The sequence below is a fragment of the Gopherus flavomarginatus genome, chromosome 3 (genome assembly GCF_025201925.1).
Source record: "Gopherus flavomarginatus isolate rGopFla2 chromosome 3, rGopFla2.mat.asm, whole genome shotgun sequence".
Taxonomy (NCBI): Eukaryota; Metazoa; Chordata; order Testudines; family Testudinidae; genus Gopherus; species Gopherus flavomarginatus.
In genome coordinates this window covers 196,001,573-196,022,485 of record NC_066619.1, presented here as the reverse complement: position 1 = coordinate 196,022,485, position 20,913 = coordinate 196,001,573, and the positions used below count along the sequence as shown (strand labels likewise).

General features: G+C 38.8%; 1 protein-coding gene across 1 annotated transcript in view; it reads left to right on the top strand.

Annotated features, from left to right (window-relative positions):
* Nucleotides 1-20,913, top strand: part of INPP4B (inositol polyphosphate-4-phosphatase type II B) — a 508,181-nt gene that overhangs the window by 164,466 nt on the left and 322,802 nt on the right. The window contains exons 4-6 of the mRNA XM_050946302.1: nt 4,001-4,082; nt 14,856-15,079; nt 16,133-16,177. Of these exons, the coding sequence (XP_050802259.1) occupies nt 14,989-15,079; nt 16,133-16,177 (136 nt within the window). The 5' untranslated portion in view covers nt 4,001-4,082; nt 14,856-14,988. The remainder of the gene's footprint in view (nt 1-4,000; nt 4,083-14,855; nt 15,080-16,132; nt 16,178-20,913) is intronic.

Sequence of the window (20,913 nt, the reverse complement as noted above, 5' to 3'; positions counted from 1 at the left end):
GTAGTAGACTCCCAGCACGACATCACCCGTGTTTTTTACCCCTTTTAGCCTAACCCAGAGACTCTCAACACTTCCGTCTCCTATGTCCATCTCCACCTCAGTCCAAGTGTGTACATTTTTAATATATAAGGCAATACCTCCTCCCTTTTTCCCCTGTCTATCCTTCCTGAGCAAACTATACCCATCCACACCAACATTCCAGTCGTGTGTATTATCCCACCATGTTTCAGTAATGCCAACAATGTCATAGTTGTATTTATTTATTAGCACTTCCAGTTCTTCCTGCTTTTTACCCATACTTCTTGCATTTGCATATAGGCATCTAAGATACTGGTTTGATCTTGCCTCCCAGCTTTGCCCTGACCCTCCTTCCTCTCTGCCATTATAGCCCGTGCTCCCTCCTGTTTCCAACCCATCTCCCAGGTCTTGTTCCCCACTCTACCTGTCCCCGTCGAACCTAGTTTAAAGCCCTCCTTACTAGGTTAGCCAGCATAACCAAAGCTGCCTGGTTTGTGATTTATAAACTTGAAACTCTGTGTTGTAGAACTGTTTTTTCTTACCTGCTGCAAAATCCTTTTCAGTGGACAAAAAGCCCTTTCTTCCTTTAACATTAGTGTTCATTTCAGTTGCCATCTTGTGCTTAAATCTCACCTCAAGCTGCCTTTCTACCTCCACCACTAATCAAATCATTAGTGCTAAAAGGATTAGTACAGCCTGTAAAGGTCCTGATTTTTCCATGCAATTTGTGCAGCCATTTACATGTGTGTACTGTGGGTATAAAGCAACCAAATCAGAATTCTTCATTTATGCACACCACTGATAGCATTGTACACCCACTTTGCACAAGTGTAAATGTTTGCACAAGGTGCAACATAGTTGGGACCCAAAGCCAAGGATCTAGGCCCTCATCCTTTATAGTTTTGGTCATGACTGCTGATGGGTATGACATTTATCAAGGGCAGCTCCCTGCACCACCAACTACAAGTGCTGCCTCTATTTTTGATTTCTTCTTCCTTATTTAGTTTTCCTTTAACTTTCTGTCCAGAGACTTATTACTGTTTTTATATATATATTTTACTTTAAAAGTTTGAACTTGTACTATTTTACTTTTTCAAGAGCTTTTCTACTTTTCTGAGAATATTTACTTTACTTTTCTGTGCAATTGTGTATATATTTCTTAGAGTTGAATTGAATTTTCCTTTTTTTCTTTCTTTCTCTCTAACTTTTGCTCATACCATGGTTAGAACTGCAAAATGCTAAACTTATCTCTTCATATTTCAAGAATGAACAGAGTCTCAGAGCATTTTGCAGTGTGTATACGAATCTTCAAAAGCCAAATTACGTGCTTCGTGACACCGAAATAGGGTCACATTTTTTGACAGGTGATGATTTACCTTATTCACAAATATGTCTTCCTCTAAATTGTTTCATGCTTCCATTATTTTGTGAAACGAAACTCCTCTTGCAGTTTTATCTCTTCCCAAGTGATGGCATCTCTTGAGAATGCATCTGCCTCCACATTCCTGGAATGAGCATTGCCTGGAAAAGTTGACTATTGTTCACAGTCCACATCAGAATCCAAATTGTTGGATCAGACATCCATATTACAACTTTCTAAGGATACATCAACACTGCAAAAAAACAAAACCTAAACAAACTCATGGTAGTCTTAGAACAGGGGTCCACTGACTCAGGCTTGCTGGGCTCATGTGACAGGACTTAAAACAGCAGGAGAGATGTTCTGCTCGGGCTCTAAAATGTAGCAAAAGGGGCTGGGCTCAAAGCCCAGACTCCAACCCAAGCAGGATTGTCTATTGGTATTTTTAGCGCCATAATGCGAGCCAGAGTCGGCTGACCCAGGCTCTGAGACTTGCCGCCATTGTGTGGTGTGTTTTGACGGATTTTTTTTTTTTTGGCAGAGTAGCCATACCCTTAGAGTTTCTCTGATTAAATCTCTTTGTTTATTCTGTTGCTTTCTTCAAAAATATGTAGGTGTGCATTTTTCCAGGCTGGCTCTCATTGTTTCCCATTGCTTTCAGTAAGAGTTGGATTGAGTCACAGATCCTTTTACATTTTTCTTTGATTTACAGGAGGCTTCCAAGGACTCTGAATTTGATTAATATTTGGTTTATCTCTGGCTTCCAGCTCATTAATTAAAAAAAAAAGTTAAATAAAACATAGCTAACACAATTTCTGAAGCACGTACTGTACCACTCTCCTCACTCAATGTATTGCTATTAATCTTATTTTTTGCAGTCCATTAGCTGGTTTTCAATCCAGGTGACAGTGCTCCTGTCTAGGCTAAACTGAATAATTTTCCAAACCATACACTTTATTGAATGCTTTCTGTATAGATATATCACACCAATTGCATTCTCTTGATCCATTAATTTTGAATTTCGACTCAAAAAAAGAGAGAGCAAATTTGTCTGGCACGTTTTTTAAATAAAGACCTGTATCAAGTTCACTTTATTCTAATATTCTATCACCTACAGTAAATCTAGTGGGTTTCATTCTTTTTCTAGTGTTGTCATGGACAGTGTCAAATTGGCTACCACATTTGGTATGTTAAAAAGTCCAAGATTTCAAAATAGTTGTCTTCCACTAAAAGTACCCCTTAAGACTTAATGGCAGTTTCTATCTTGTTCCTCTTCAGATTAAGAATTTACCGGACTTTGGCAGGAGCTGTTTAAAGCCTTTCATTCCAAAGCATATAGTGTAACTTGGCCTTATTCTGCTTAACTTTCTCCCACAAAGAATCCTCACTCAGACATGTACTTCCATGAAAGTCAGTGGCACTATTATGTGAGAAAAGGGTCATCTTGTGTAGGAATGCAGGATCAGGCCAAACATTTAAGGCTAAATATGAAGCTGTCTGCAAAAGAAGTGACAGTTTGAGAATCAGCCTGACAGGCCAAATCTCATAATATAAATGCAGAAAATGAAGCAGCAAAGAGAGCATTTTACAGGGTTATCTCTTAAAATAGTGAATATGTGGAATTAAAAGTTGTAGTTTTGGGGAAAACTAGTAGAAAATGAGGCATGTTCCAGTCCTTGGGATCTCCTTGGATAAAGAGGTAACTGGAATGTAAGGAAAATTTAACTTGTGCACTTCTGAAGCTCAGGGAAATAGAGGAGTGGCTCTGTGAAACACCAGGATCCTCGTAACAAGAAAATGTGTAAGAGAGCAGTACTCTAATGATTATATATGATCAGATGTTGGGGATAAAGAATGGGTGATAAGAACTTCAAGAAAAGAGGAGATAAAACGTGAGGGGGAGAGCCTTATTTTTCTGAATAGGAATCTCATTATTAAGCTGAAAGAGGAGGCCTGTATCCTTACAAGGAAGCAGCTGGTAAAAAAGAGCATGACCCCAGTTTTTTGTGCCCTGCAATGGTTCAAATCACTTACTATTATGTGAGTTACATGTTCTAGAATATAGTGTCAGTATCTAAGGTTTCCAGTGATCTCGAAGAAATCCTTTATAAAAGGACATTAAATGGAGATTTCTGTTGCAAGATCATGTATCTTGTGTTGCTGCTAAATTCTATTCATTTGAACTGTTCACTTATTTTAATAGAATTCCAAGTTTCAATCTATTCAGCTGATTAACAAGTTGTGATTAAGTAGCATTAGTTAGGGGTAGAAGTTGGAAGGAAATGGATCAGTTGGTAGTTAACAAATTAGTTGGCTCATAAATACTGGCTGTATTCACATGGAAGAGAAATCTGATGACTATATTTTCCTTTTTTTCCTCCTTTTCTAGTATGATTTTTTTTAATGTTTTTTGCCCATTCTAGTTCATTGAACTGAAGCAGAATGACAAAGAACACTAACTAAAGGATGGTCGTATACATTTGCCTAGCGAGTGTTAGGCTTTGCTTCTTTCATAGCTGTAGGCTGCATCAATGTGCCAGATTTGTTGGCTGTGAACATATTAACATAAGGACTTCCCAAATGTTGCAAATCCTAACATTTTGTCATCTTTGTCCCTTATAGAGTTCTGAAGTCTGTGACATTATTCTGGAGTGGCACTGTGTTGTGGAATTCAGAAATAAAACAGATGTTTCAGTAGTTCTCAGTAAGTAAAACACAACACAACATATTTAACATTCATTTTTTGTGACTACATCAATATTTAGAAAATCCTTGAAACATTACTAAACATGTAGACTGAATGTATCCTGTTATCTGATAAAGAAACGTACAGCTGAACCTCCCTGCCTTTATTCTGATCACTGAAAAGAGTATCTCAAAAGGCTGCAGTTGCTTTTTCTAAAATTAGATGAAAAGTCATATGTGGTATAGCTCCTCTGACAGTAAATATGGGTTTGATGTTATGATTCATTAAATATAATGTACAATATGGGTCTAGAGCTGGTGCATGGCCATTCCAATTTCCCTTCTCCCCCAGTTAACTGTGCTTAATCACAACCATTTTTCATGTAATGTGTTTTTTGCTTTACACTTTTGTTTTCTGCCCTATACTACTAATTCATTTAATGAATGGATGTTAAGGACAATAACTAAATATACATGAGTTATTTCATGCAAATCTAAATAAGAATTTGAATGTAAAGATTTTCATTTGGATCTGATATGAACAGCATTTTTTATTGTAAATGCTAAAATATAAACCTTCCCTCTGTAGAAATGACTTACAGGGTTGCTGTCAGTCAGCTATGATTGTGTTTTAAATTTATTTATAGAGCTTGCCTGATATCACAGACAAGTTTCAAAGCCCCTTATATCAATTTGCCCTGTTAATTTAGCTGTAATGGACCGAGTTCAGCAAGAAAGTTGACTGTACCTAACTGGATCAATGCATTATGATGATTTCTTATTTTTTGTGAGTACCAAACAATTCTTTCTATGGCACTAACCATTTTGTGATGTGTACTGAAACTCAGGTGGTAGAATGGCATTCATTCATACCCTTTTTCTGGGGGTATCTTGATTCAAAATGTTAAATCTATCTTGTGTCACAAGTGTAATGAGTATTGTGATCTTTGGTGGACATCTGTCTATAGCATGCATCCCACTGACTGATAGTCACTTCTCAGGAAAAGCACACAACTGATTTGGCAGGAGTGTAGAAAGTTGGGATGGCGATATATTAGAAAATCTATGAGAGGAGACTTGAATAGCATTTGACTGCTCAGTTCCTGGCAGTAGCTACAATTAATATTAGCAGTCTTGTTACTATTGTTCCCTGGTTTTTACAAGCACCAAATTCCCTTCCATCCATTCCAAGAAAAACACTAAACAGATTATTCAGACTTTTTGCTATAGCTCTCTCAGACGACTCTCAATGTTCAGTTGCAGTTGAGAGGTCGATAATTTGAAATGGATTCATTAAGGTTTCTGTCCTTTTATTGCTATTTTTCTGAAGATCTGCTTAATTCTGCCTCTTCAGGATTGGAATTAAACTGTGTATCATGCACCCTGTGTGAAGGAATCAGTCAAAAAGGACTCTTAGGCTACTTATTTCACTTATTTTAACAGTAGGACCTAGAGGATTAACATAACTCTCTGAATTAATTGACTTTTCCAATTGTATATTTATTGGCTATAACTAGTCATGGTAGTTCTGTGTTAGTAGCTCTTCATACTTCTAGCACAGAACTCATTGATACCAGGAATTTGATAATGATGCTGGGCTCCCTTCTCTCCTGGTCATAATTTCCTATTCCCCTCATCAGAGAAACTTGATTTTCCCCATATCCTTATGTCCTGCGTCATGGAGGTGTGCCCAGTTCTTCCTCGTGCATTGGCATTGAGCGTGTCCAGCTCCTGCCAACTCCTGAATCTTTGCAGAAAGGAGAAAGAAACCTCCAGTGTCCCTGAATAATTACTTAAAATAAAAAAAGGTTAAGAATACTAGTTTACATGGAAATTGAACCTGCCAACACAGGGCTCTGTACTTTCTCATCCCTCCCCTCACACTCTAGCCTCTAGCTCCCTAAAGAATGCTTATAATCTTGTCCCAGCAGAGGTGCTGTAACCGTACCTCTAGTTCCCCGCTAGCAGCAAGGAGTGCTATTCACACAGCTACAGGAACTGCATTCACTTGAGATATACGTACCTCGTTGAGATCAGTTCTAAAAGATGAAAAGGGAATTTTCCTCTTCAGGCTGTTGCCTTCACAGAGTTGGTTTGTGCAAGCTGCTAGCCTGACCTTGTGGCCACAAAGTTCTTTGAACCGGTATGGTGGTGCCATGAGTCCAACCCTTCTATCTGGTAAGGGGATTTGTCTGTGAATGTTTGGGGATGCGACCGTCAAAATGTGAAACCCATTTCATTTTGTGAACCCCATTTGTGATTGTAACCTTCATTGTGGATGAGAGCATCCATTTTGTAGTGAAGACTTGACACCTAGTGGACAGACTATGTCTAAGAAACTGTGTCGAGCAATCTAGGGCCACCAACATTGAGTGTCACTTCCTTACTAAAACAATGGGCCATTAAATGACATTCTACGCAGAAACTGGCATGGGGGCTGGAGCTAAGTCCTCATCCCCAGCTTGAAGCATATGGGGAGAAAGGGTACAGACAGTCAGTTTTAAAAGGAGTGGTTCACTAAGCAATCGGAGGCTAACCAATATTAGAAGCAAGAAGATCAGGCCAAGCAGTCAGGATGAACTTATGGGTCAAATCACTAGGAGCAAGCCCAGAACTCTCAGGAATAATAAGTACCCAACAGGAGGGCTTGTGTTCTGGAGCTTGTTGCTTTCCATACGCCAGTAACTCTCATGTTTTTTGTTTTGTTTTAAAAATAAAGTGTTTTCAACTAAGAAATTCCTTTGTTAAGCATCTGTATCCCTGATTTTCTGCCAGTGGTCCTCGCATAGTGTGACTGGGAAAACAAGTGCTCCCATAGCTAGGTGGACTCTTGTGTAGTGAATGTGTCGAAGCAACTGAGGACATAGGAGGGCTGAATCACTGGTTCCAAGATGTAAGTGGCTGGACTACGAGGTCACATTGCCTGAGGAGGGTATTCGACCTGGGATCTGCACCTAGGAGTGCATTTGAGGGACCAAGAGAATAACTAGTCACTTCCCCAACCCACAGGCTTAGCAGCAGTTGGGAATCAGCAGTTAGATCCAGCCATAATAGATCATTGTCCATCCACAGAGTGTACTGGACCAGATTGTGACATCTCACTGCTAACTTACCCACAGTTCCTCCCTGTCTGCCAGTCTTAATGTCTCCCTTTTGCATGGAATAATTTGGTCTTTTCTGCAAGTAGCTGCCAAAAGCTATTTATAATAGTAGGATAGTACAAGGATAGATATTTTAAAAACATTTTTGTTGTTGTTTTTTCTTTCTGGTTTTGTGGCTCATTTTATGGCCTGGCTCATTATGGCAGACCGAGATAAAGAGACATGATTCAATATAGTGCTCATCTTTAAAAAAGGGAAGAAGGAGAACCCGGGGAACTACAGACTGGCCAGCTTCACTTCAGTGCCCGGAAAAATCATGGAGCAGGTCTTCAAGGAAACCATTTTGAAGTACTTTAAGGAGAGGAAGGTGATCATAAGCAGGGGGTTGGACTAGATGACCTCCTGAGGTGTCTTCCAACCCTAATCTTTTACGATTCTAAGTGCTCCAGTCTCCCTGTGAAAATGCTGATTACCAATGGCCATAACAAATGTTATGAATACTTACAAGAAAGATACTCAGTGAAAATATTTACCACTTGTAAGAACAATCAGCTAGAAAGAGGTTGCAGCTGCTTCTTAAATAGAACCTGCTCTCCACTCCCTGAAGGAAAATTTCCATAGATTGGTAGTTTTTAAGGCCAGAAGGTTCCATTGTGATCATTTAGTCTAGCCTCCTATTTAACACAGGGCAAAACTTCTCACCCAGTAAGCTCTGCATCAGTTCCTTTGCTTCTAGTTGAACCAGAGCTTTTTTAGAGAGAGAGCCAGCCTTGATTTAGATACTTCAGCTGATGGAGATTTGCACTACATCCCTAAGTAAGTTCTTCCAGCGATTAATTACACTCTGTTAAACATTTGCACCATATTTGTGGTCTGAATTTATCTAGCTTCAGCTGCCAATAATCAGATTGAAGGATTCCTTCTTTTTCTGCTAGGTTAGAACTACCTTCCATCAGAAATCTGTTTCCCAAATAGATACTTGTAGCCTGTGACCACCTTCGATAAACTAAACAGATTGAGTTTGTGAAGTTTCATGCTATGGGGCATGTTTTCCAGACCTTGAATCTTGCTTGTAGCTTTACGAACTTCTTCCAATTTTTCAACATCTTTTTTGAAATATGGAATTAAATTTAGCGAAGAAATACTAAACATTTTCCTGTTTTTTCAATAGGAAGAAGGAAGTAAGAATGGAGGTTTTATTGGTAGACATGCAGCAAAAATAGCTCTGCTAGACACAATTAGCAAGAATAATTTCCAATAGGACATTTGCATGCTTATCTGAAAGGAGTATACATAAAGACAAATCTGACTGGAGGTAGAAAATACCTTGAAATATCCTGAAGCATACTTGGATATGAAAACGTGAATTTCTTCTATTACAAATAAATTATTATAAATAAGAAGTTTTTCTTGTAGGTATAATTCAGAGTTCAATAACAATGAGCAATTCATCTGACATTTGGCTAGGTATCCAGTAAAACATTGGGACAAGATGACAACACACTGAAGAGAGGACACTCTGCAAACTACCGTCACATGCAAACTCTAATAAGGCCATATACAGTGGGAAATGGAATATATGTCACACTTATTATTAAATATTGTGTCTGATATCCCTGCCCATAGACTATTTACAGAAAGGGAAACTGAGGCCCAAAGCAGTGAAGTGACTGCTCAAAGTCATCAAGCAGACCAAAGGCAAACACTCTAGTCTCTGTTCTCTAAACCACACTGCCTCCTGAGTAGGTTGATGTTTCTGGTGGGAGTGTGTATTATTCCCAGCTAGAAGAGCAGTCTACTCTTTTACAAAGGCTATATTTAGTAAATTCTGTGAATCTTGCGATATTTATATTTATATTCAGCATTTTGGTTATTGGTATATCATGGTGTTGTATAAATAATTGTATGGTCTCCCTTGCTACCAAAATAGGTGTGGTATTAATTGAATGAAGTATGTGGAAAGTGAAAAGGATATGGTGCAGTGTGAGAGAGAACCTGATGGTGTTAAAAAAAGCAAATTGTTATGCTTCAGCAATGTGAGAAGACTCAGTTATGTACCACGTTATATTCATTTCAGATATCTTCAGGCACTCTTCATGAAGGATCTAAATGGAGGTTGTAATGGCAAGTTATATATGTTTATTCTCAGCATTGCCTTCCCTGCCAAAAAAAAGAAGATAAAATTTTTAATTAAATTCTTTATCTTTGATTGAAAATTTAACTTTCAAAGGAAGATTAACACACCATCATCAGTAACTATGGGATGATTTCATCACTGCTAATTTGAACCTGAAATGCATCAGCATATAGAATTCAGCCAGCTTTGTGAATTAAGAGCTTCTGATGTCTGTATTAGAAATATCCTGCAGATATAATTTACGTATCAAAGCTTCCATTCTACTTTTGTTACAGCATATGGTGGTTAGCTGTGATGGTGCTTTATATTTTAGAGTGACAGTGGCTCATTGATATTCCCAACCATTTTCCACTGCTGAGGTAGAAATTCAGAATTACTCTTTGCTGGTGAGTGTGAAAAGAGAGAAAAACCTTCAGACATTTTGAAGTCTCTTTTAAAAAGGTATTTGGCTTAAAAAATATCATTTTAAAATACGCTCTAGAAAAGAGTAGCTGTCACTTGACAGTATAGGCACTGAGCACGTGTTCTGTACATAGCTGTCCAATAAAGACTCCAAGGATTTTTTTATATTGATCCATAAGGATTTATATTTATAACTCTCATTAATGGAAATAAAGCATGTTAATACTTGGCACAGTTTGCCATTCTTCCTGTCACTTCTGCATGGTTAATATAATAAAGCCTTGTTTAAAAATTAGATTGACAATTAATATGAAGTGAGGAATTTTAAAAAAACCTCTTTTCTTAGAAGATTAAAATTAGCATTGTTGAACTTCAGCCTTTTCAATGACGGTATATTTCCAGAGATATCCTGGAGCTTTCAATTCTTTATTTTGATTATCTATTTCATGTCATGAATATAATTTACTGATAAAGTGAAACATCATCCAGATAACACATGCAACGTAGGAATTTGCAGAAATATCTACCTAAAGGGACATTGTCAAGAATAATCTCAGATACATATTTAAAAATGAAAATGCAATTCTGGGCTTTAAACTACTTTGCAGTATCACTTTTTAATTTTTAGGAACCAAGAAGAAAAGTGCTAGCTACTGTTGTTAAACTGGAGTGGAGGGGATAGGAGCTAATAATTTTTCAATAAACTTGTTTTCACTTGAGCGGGGACATAGCCAGCACCAAAAGAGTCTGGTATATTGTAGACAGTGGGGATGCAGGAAGGCTGTCCCTGTGTCTATGGGGGTATCCCCACTTTTCCTCTGTGACACTTCTTTATTTGACAGCAGTTCTGTTGTCAGGTTCTTTGAATTCTTTGTTTGAATTACAGGAGTCCTAAGGGACCATAACCCTTTATATTTTTATATAGACCTTGATAAGAAAACAATGGCATGACTTTAAAACTGTTATCACACAAAAAAAGTGAGTCCAGGCTCCATTGAAATCAATGGCAAAAGTCTCATTGACTTCAGTAGAGTCCAAGAGTTCATCCGAAGTATGTGCTGTGTTATAAGATGCTAAGGTAAACAACATTGTGCCTAATATAGTGTTGCTTAGCCACTTCTGTTTTCTACAGTTATTCCTTAGTTGTAAAATATAAAGTATTTTGTTGTCCACACATGGAATGCTTTCTGTGTGGAATATATTTCAACATGAATATAATAATCCTGCCACTTGCACCACACTATGGAGTTAATGAAATGTGAGGATTTTCCACAATAAATCCTTATTTTCAGGAGGTTTCAATTCAACTAAATATTATCTCTGGACTGAAACTTGGTATTAAAGATCTAAGGCTGAGTAGTAAAATACTATTTACCTTTAGGGGAAAAATTGCTTGGCAATTTGAAATATGAGAGCAAAGAGAAGCTAGAAATTATTATTATATTAATACAATTCTACTCAACTATTTCTTTTTGCCCCTAGTGTGAATTATTCACTTTTTGGTATTGAAAAAAAGAACCCATTACTTTTTCTGTTTTGAAAGTAGTTTACAGTACGTGTATAATTTGTTTTTTGTTATATGAATTTTTTGCATGTATATATTGACACTGTAGAGAGAATATATAATCTATCAAGTGTTTGATCTGCACACTAAAATGTCTTCATATTTGCAATGACATGAAACCTTTGTAGACTGTTATGATAATTGCACCCAGGCTTATCTGACAGATACAGTTGTTACGGTCAATAATTTTAGAATTGCAGAATCCTTGGTACAAGTTAATCGTAATCTTTCTGAAATGTAGCTTGGAAGTTCGAGGCCTCAAAATTGGTTTATATCTGGGCCAGACTACATTGAATAACATCCCCTTTCCCCATCCGTCAAACATACAGATCCGTTTCATGGTGTCCATTTTAGGTCATGTGTATTCAATGATACAGTATGCCATAAGTGCTTAACATACAGCAATTCTGACTGCCAGGGTTAAGGAGTGAATATAGGTAGGATGGTTCCAATCCCAAAAGATGCATTTCCTTTGAAAGCAGATGTTTTCGTTTTGGCTGGTGGCAGAACGCTTGTATGCAAAATCACTGTTCCTGTTTATGTTCAAAATAAGTATATTTCAATAGGTTTGCATTGTAGTTATAAAACTTGTTGCATTTGGTTTTTTGGCAACTTTTTCTCAAGCAGTCTAGCTTGGATATCCAGGCTGCCTTAATGATCATTTCTGTACCTCTGTAGACCTGTTGTTATAATGTTAATTGTGTTTTCCCTAACTGTATTGTCCACTTGTAACAATTTGTCCATTGTTTTACCAGTGTTACCAGTACTTGCCTAAATTAAATGACTTAACCTCTTTCATCTCTTTTCTACATGTGACTCTAAAATAGTCAGATTTTTAAACACCTAGATACTTTGTTCTTTACTAATTCTAATGAAATGAGTGGCACTAGCTATTACCTGCATTTCCTTGGGAGCCTAAAAGGTTTTTCTTCCCTCTTCTTAAAGTGTGATCACTAAACAATTTACAATTTTGTCAGGCAGGATAGCAACAGACTTGTGCATAGTCATGAGGTTGGAAGTTCCCATACAATCTGTTGTCTCCTCATGGAGGAGCTGTGCCATCCTAAATTATCTCCACATCTTGATAAGTAGTATTCTGGCAAGAATAGATGAGAGGCTGAGTGTAAAGTACAGTTCTAATGGACATATTCACCCTAATGAATCCCACCAGTCCCTATGGCTTGGTCGACATTACGCATTTAAACCGAATTTAGCAGCATTAAAACAGATTTAACCCTGCACCCGTCCACACAACGAGGCCCTTTATATCGATATAAAGGGCTCCTTAAACCGATTTCTGTACTCCTCCCTGATGAGATGAGTAGCACTGAAATCGGTATTGCCATGTCGGATTAGGGTTAGTGTGGCCGCAAATCGACGGTATTGGCCTCCGAGCGATATCCCACAGTGCATCATTGTGACCGCTCTGGAAAACAATCTGAACTCAGATGCACTGGCCACGTAGATTGGAAAAGCCCCACGAACTTTTGAATTTCATTTCCTGTTTGCCCAGCATGGAGCTCTGATCAGCACGGGTGGTGATGCAGTCCTAAATCCAAAAAGAGCTCCAGCATGGACCATACGGGAGATACTGGATCTGATCGCTGTATGGGGAGACAAATCTGTTCTATCACAGCTCCGTTACAGAAGACAAAATGACAAAGCATTTGAAAAAATCTCCAGGCTATGATAGCCAGAGGCCACAGCACAGTGCTGTGTGACAAGCGTAACGGAAAGCCAAAGAATCAAATGGAGGGAGGGAGGGTGTACTGAGGACTCCAGCTATCCCACAGTCCCCACAGTCTCCGAAAAGCATTTGCATTCTTGGCTGAGCTCCCAGTGCCTGAAGGGTCAAAAACATTTTCCCGGGTGTTTCAGGGTATATGTTGTCAATTTACACCCTCCCCCCCCCGAAAGAAATGGGAAAAAATCGTTTCTCTCCTTTTTTCAGTGTCACCCTATGTCTACTGCATGCTGCTGGTAGACGGGTGCTGCGGCGCTGAACACCAGCATCCCCTTCCCGGTGGCAGACGGTACAATATGACTGCAACCCATCGTCATCATCAACCTTTGAGTGCTCCTGGCTGGCCTTGCTGAGGTTGGCCGGGGGCACCTGGGTAAAAATGTGAATGACTCCCGGTCATTCCCGGCAGTGGTACAGAATGGCTGCTGACTGTCTTCATCACAGCAGCTGGAGGCTGAGCTCCATCAGCCCCCCCCCCCATGTCTAAAGAAAAGATTTTGTACTGCCTGGACTATCATAGCAGCGGGAGGCTTCCTCCTCCTCATTTTATCTCACTAAAAAGTCAGTGTTTCTTATTCCTGCATTCTTTATTACTTCATCACACAAATGGGGGGACACTGCCACAGTAACCCAGGAGGGTTGGGGGAGGAGGGAAGCAACGGGTGGGGTTGTTGCAGGGGCACCCCCTAGAATGGCATGCAGCTCATCATTTCTGCGGGATCTCTGGGGCTCTGACATGGAACGGCTGTGCTCTCTGGTTCTCTAGTATGCTTGCCCCATATTCTAGACAGGACTGACTCTATTTTTAGACAAAACATAAAGAAAGGAATGGCCCGAGGAGTCATTCCCATTTTTGTCCATGCGCCCCCAGCCGACCTCAGCAAGGGCAGCTAGGAGCACCCATGACAACAGCAGACGGTACAGAACAACTGATAACTGTCATCTCATCGCCAATTTACAGTGGCATGGCAGACGGTGCAATAGGGATGGTAACCGTCTCTGCTATCTTGCAAAGGCAAATGAATGCTGCTGTGTAGCACTGCAGTATTGCATCTGTCAGCAGCATCCAGTACACATACAGTGACAGTGACAAAAGGCAAAACGGACTCCATGATTGCCATGCTATGGCGTCTGCTAGGGCAATCCAGGGAAAAAAGGCGCGAAATGTTTGTCTGCCATTGCTTTCACGGAGGAAGGATTGAGTGACGACATTTACCCAGAATCACCTGCGATACTGTTTTTGCATTGGGATCTCTACCCAGAATTCCAATGGACGGGGGAGACTGTGGGAACTACGGGATAACTACAGGATAGCTACCCACAGTGCAACTCTCCAGAAATCGACACTAGCCTTGGTGCATGGACGCACAGCGCCGAATTAATGTGCTTAGTGTGGCCACGTGCACTCGACTTTATACAATCTGTTTTACAAAACCAGTTTATGTAAAATCGGAATAATCCCATAGTGTTGACATACCCTTTGTCAGAATGATGTCTCCTGCCTCTGCTAAATTGTTTAAGTTGGCTGTCCTGAAAGCTACCTGCTGAGCAGCAGAATCCACACTGAGAAAAGATTTCCCATTTCAATTTGATGATTCTGCCACCTGGTTTTCCAGTACATTAACTGCTTTGGGAACTGCAGTTTAGCATGGACTTAGTGGTTCAATGAATGGGAAGCAACAGGGGTTTGATTCAAGAGGTGTATGAGGTGTGTGTGTTTCTGTGATAGAAATAATAGATGTATAATCGTGTGTATTATATATAGTATCAATCCTGCCATTATCTGCAACCCATCCTTTAATATCTGCATTCCTAAAAAGTGTCTTAATATTTTCTGAATGTAGAGTTTCAGAGGAGAGACCCAGACCTTTACCGTGAAGCTGCATCTAAACCAAACTGTGAATTTGGGCTGTGGTACTTGGAGAAGCAAACTCAGAAAGTTTGCAGAGTAAAATTCAGCAGCTCCAGAGGTTGATCATGGAAATTAAAGAGGAGAGAATATCAGATGAGGCACAGCACTTTCTTCCTGCAACACAGGTAGACAATCTTAGGGAGCCTCAGTTTACAGGTAAGCGTGTATACTCTTTTTCATGTTACACCGTAAATACTACTTTAAAAATGCCCTGAATTCTGTAATTGCACAAATCGATGGACATGTTGGAACTATAGTACAATTTAAATGGTTGAGTAACAATTGGCTGTACCAGAGGAAATAAACTGATTAATATTTTAAACTGATTAATATTTTATTTAAACGTTATAGTGTTTTAGATTTATGCAAATAACCTCCTTGAGGGGAACAAAGGGTACGATAACTACATGCTGATTTTTTTAATAAGATTTAAAAACTGTTAAATTTGAAAGAAAAATACACAAAATACACATAAACCACAACATAGTACAATATAAATTTGGTAAACTTAAGAAAGAGAGATGGCTAAATTCATCACTAGTACTATGGAATGGCTCCTTGAAAAGACCTAACAGTATGTTAACTCCTGCTCAGTGTACTAAATTCTGAAGATATGCAGTTAGTTATGAACTGAATCCTTTTAGAGGATTTCAGTTGCCCAGTTACTTACCCATGTGAAATGTACATCCAACCTTCCTATTAAAGTCATGTTATAGACCAATCTGCTGAAAGTGGGGATGGTGCACTTCAATTTTGTGAAATCTAGTTGTCAGAGCAGTTAATTATGTTTTTTTAAAAATATGATTATATGTAGTTCATGAAGGCATTTTTAAATATTGCTATTATAAACTCTCCAGAATAGTTCATTCTGCAACTTTAAACTTTTGCAGAGGACATACAGTGTTTTTCATTCTTTTTCATATACCCTTTTTCATTTCATAGCCAAAAACTCCTTCCTTGTTGACTTCCATGCAAGTTCCTGTTTTTTATCATAGCCCCTTCTGTTTGAGCCTTTCTTTAGTAATGCTCAGTGGCAACAGGAGGCAGTTACAGTATATCATTCATCAATATTGCAGCCATTTTCCAGTTACCTTCTGTGGAGGTTGAGCAATGCACGGTTGCTTGAGCCGTTTCCCTCAAGTTAAGATTACAGTATATGAAACTAGAATTTACATATTTTCTAACTTATTTTTTTTTTAATATTAAAAGGTATCCAGAGGATTGCGAATGAGTCAAAGCTGGAGTTTGTCCTTGGTAAGACATAGTTTTGATTCCTGTACAGAATGGATTGTATGGACATATTCTGTGTCTATAATATTGCATACTAGTTTTAAAAAAATTGACTCCTGTGTGTAGTAGATATTGTGTGCCTGTGCTGGAAATATTGGGGCTAGATTCTCAGCTGATGTAAATTGCTGTAGTGCCATTGACTTAAGTAGAGCTACTTCATTTTATATCAGTTCTATGGTATGGCCCATAATGCTTTATAAAATATTACATATTCTGGGCTAAGGAATTGAAAATCCCTATGTTTAAACTATGGGCAGCTATATATTTTATTGGGCTATAATACTGTACCTTTGTATAATGTATATATTTAGTTAAAAGCACAACTATTCGTTTGTTGGGAAAGGTTAATATCAATCTTTCTCTTTACTCTAATCTAGTGCATTTACAGGAGAGCAGTCTGTTTCAGAAGGTGTTCTGTTAGTACATATCACACACACTATATAATATAGTTAGAAGAGTTCAGTCGGTCAAGCAGACTAATTGGCTGAAGATGTTTCCTCATTGTTAACTTGATGTTTGTTAGTGGAAAGCATTTAAATTAAATTATTTCGCACTTTGAAGTCTGATAGATTTTCAATCTCTTCAATTTCTCTTTTTTTCCATATTGTCTGTTATCTTTCTCAATTTTCCCATATAGAAAATCATTACAAACAGAAAGAAACAAAAAACTATCTTCCCATGGTTTCATAAAATTCCATAATATTTGTAGCATTAACAAAAGTGTCATTTAGAAAGACGCTTTTTATTTTTATTTTTCAAAAGATGAAGAAAAATAGTTGTGCAGGGTACTAAGTGTAACTGGAACATACGACATCTCTGGAATCTAAATAATTCCTAGCTTTAGGCCTTCATTTTTCTCCATACTGTACAGGAAGGACACACAGATGTAATAATAAAACTTTGACATTGTGCAATCCGAAGACAATATATAGTATTTTCTGAAATAATTAAAACTAATCAGCTACCTTATTTTTAGTTTTTTATTGATATAATCAGACAAAATGCATTTGACATAGTGTATGTATATAGTGAGGAAACCTGAAGAGTGATAAATACTCGTCAATGTGATCCATCACAGTAAATATACATGTATGAAATAATATTAACATATATTTTAATTATACATTACATTTTCCTTTCTGGTATATATAGTATCCTATGCGGAAAATGGAAAACTGTTTGTTTTTTCTACTGCCAGATCCTCAGTTCTGTTATATCTACCTTGTCCCACTTCAGATGGCTAATAATTTCCCCTTGCATAAAAAACGCTCTAGTGGCATAGAGCCTTATGCCACCTGTCCTCCACGATCATCACCTTCCTTCCTCCTCCCTCTTCTCCACTGTCCTATCCCTCTTGCCCAGCTCTCTGCCTTTGTCTTTGTGTTTAGTTAACCGCTTCCTCAGTAAACCCCACCCAAAGGATTTAAATAACAAAAAACTATGAAAAAATCATGGTGCTACTGTGATGCTTACTGACCATTATTCTGCTCACTCTGCTGGTACGTTATGTCCCTTTGCCCTACCCTTTGGGCTTGTTTACGTACAGTTTTTATATTGCTATATCCATATAAATTTTGAAACTGGCATAGTTAAAGTGATAGGATTTCCTAGTATGGATGCAATTATACTGGGGAGTTGTATTGCTTCAGTTATGCTGGTTTCTAAACTGATATAGCTGAAGTGGTACAAAAACTGTATGTAGACCAATCCTTTGCCAATTGTGCATTTTAGATTGTAACCTCTTGAGTGCAGGGACTGTTTTTTTCTTGATGTTTAAACAGTGCCTAGCAAAATGAAACCCTGTTCCTATTTGGCCCTTTGGTGCAACCATAACTGATAACATGATTGTGTTGATGATAAAGAACTGCTGTAGATTTCCCTATGCTATCCAGCCTCACAGCACATATTATATGGGACATGACAATGGAAAATGAGGCATGGCCAGAGTATTGCTGTGCTCCAATGATACCCAGGTCTCAGATCAGCCGTTGGGTAGCTGTTGGAGGTGGGTGCAGATTACAGCAGACATTGCTACAGAATGTGAATCTGCTCCCAGCTGGCTTGAGGATCAGTGAGTGGAGATATAAAAGTAGTGTAAAGCCTATTTTTTCTATCTCTTGTCACTACCAGGACGTGGGTGGTCTTCCCTAGTGGTCAAAGCAGGAGTCACGAGTCAGGCTAGATCAGATACCAAGAGGTCAGAATCAGAGACTGGCAAGAGGGCAAACTGAGAGTCAAGTTTGAGGAGGCAGGCTGGGTCAGGTTACCAGGAGATCAGAAGCAGGAGACAACTTGAGAGCAGAACCACAGATAAATAACCTGAGTCAGGTCTGGTTGGGATACCAGGAAGTCAAGCCAGGGAAGCAGGAAGCACAAGGTACACAGTCCAGAGCAAGGTGGATTCCACTGCATGGACAGCTTCCTGTTCCTGTGCTGAGTATAAATAAGGGCTGTGGACCAATCAAGATCCCCAGTGTTCTGCCAGTCAGCTCTCGGGACTGGGGACATCTGTCTCAGTTCAGCTCCTATTTTGACAACAGTTAGCAGGTTCCTGGGTGGCAGGTTGAAACATGCTGGATCTAAAGAGCCCTAGGAATCAGTGTTCAAGACCCACAGTTGCTTACACCCCTCCTTTGGGTCCCACATTGAGCAGAACTCTGGTATGTGGTTTCTAATGGTGACTGAAATTTCCTGGTTCATTCAGCAGCATTATGAATTATATCACTGCAGCTCTAGGAATACATTTTATTAGTCAATTGCCGCTGCTCAACCAGCAATGGCACACAAAAGTGCAAAGCCCTATGTTGTTGAGGATGGCCTTACCTACCCAGTGATAGTTGACAACACAGAGACCCTTGCAGGATTGGGTCTTTAGTGACAACTGATTTTTTTGTTATTTAAGTTAACCTCCCTACTCCAAATTAGATTCCCTCATGCTCAGTTAGACTGACTCCCTTTGAGTTACTTACACCCACTATCAATGTCTAAAGCAGGATAAACTGGTGAAGTAAACACATTAAGGAGCCAGAAGTAAGTTCATTAAAGCAGTATACTTTACACTGTCTTATGCTACCTTAGACATTGGTAGAATTCTGTAAGTAGGTCTAAAGAAGTCTAAGTTAGTGTAATGAGTCTATTAGTATAAGAGGTCCAATGTATATATTACTTCCCAGTTTCTCCCTGTGACTCTAAAGAAGCGTAACTCCCGTCCAGACTACCCGCTGTATTGGCGGGTAGCGATTGATTTATCGGAGATCGATATATCGCGTCTCATCTAGATGCGATATATCAATCCCCGAACGCGCTCCCCGTCGACTCCAGAACTCCACTGGAGCGAGCGGCGGTAGCGGAGTCGATGGGGAAGCCGCAGACATCGATCCCACGCCATGAAGATGGGAGGTAAGTTGGAATAAGATACTTCAACTTCAGCTACGGTATTCCCGTAGCTGAAGTTGCATATCTTACATTGACACCGCCCCCCAGTGTAGACCAGGCCCAAGGGAGTGTAAGTTGATGTAATAAATATAATGAGGAAACTGGAAGAAATTATGTTACATCCACTTAAGTCCCTGTAAACTTTCATAGACTTGCTTAAACTTGCCTCTGAATTTGGCACTTGAATCTAGAAGAGAAACTCTAAAAGATCATAACTGTAAAATTTGTTAGTTTGGGCCTAAAGTAATGGCCTGTCTTTCTAATCTAATTTATTTTATATGTAAGATATCAGTCACCTAGGATCTAGACTCTAAAGAAAATGTATAAGTATTATAGATATGTGTGTATGCATAGGTTAGTTTATATGTGTTAATAAATACACTTTTTAAAATTCTAAAATGTAAAGAAATGATATTGTGCAGTTACTATCATTTAGGTGTAATTTTGCAGGTCCTGTGTCATTAATGGTGAGTAATACAGTAAATAACTTTCACAAATGATTGTCACTAGCAATTAAAATATAAAATATTCCTTTTGTACTATTTGAGTATTGCCTAATACACATCCAGTGCTTTTTCAGGTACTTGGCTTGTGCCCTTAGGAGTTTCGTGGCTCACTGCCTTTTAAAATAATGACACTGAACATCAGTGCTGTACAGACATTGCACTCCTGTACAGCAGCAAAGATCCTGCATGCTGTATATTAAACAAATAGTTATACTGATCGGGGTTAAACAATGACTTGTAAATTTTCAAAGATTTCCACTAGGTTTCTTAGCCCTGCTGAAACTGTTATTAATTGGAGTCATGAGGCTAAAACCCTTCACAATTCAGAACATCTGGGAGTGATTGACTGTGATTTATAATAGCCTAATGCAAATAAATCAAATATTTCATTAAGATTGCATGATTCTCTAATGTTCATTATTTTGGGATCTGCAGTTTATTAGAGCCTCCATTAAACAAGCGTCTCTGGTCTTGAGAGTCTTGGAAGACCGTTTCTGATATGTCCATTTTTTGAAGCTTAGGTTTCTTGAGTCTTTACTTTTTAAACTCACCTTGCTGTTTGGCTTTCCTAGTCACGCTGCTCTGTTCTGTTTGCTGGCAGAAGAGTGGAATGTATTAACATCTTGTTTTCTGAAGTCCTGTGAGCAATGCAAGAAGAAGCACATGAAATTCAATGCAGAGAACTGAGTGGGGGACAAGAACAGAGCAAAGGAAGAGCAAGAAGGGAGGAAATAAGTATGTGACTGATCCAACACCCAT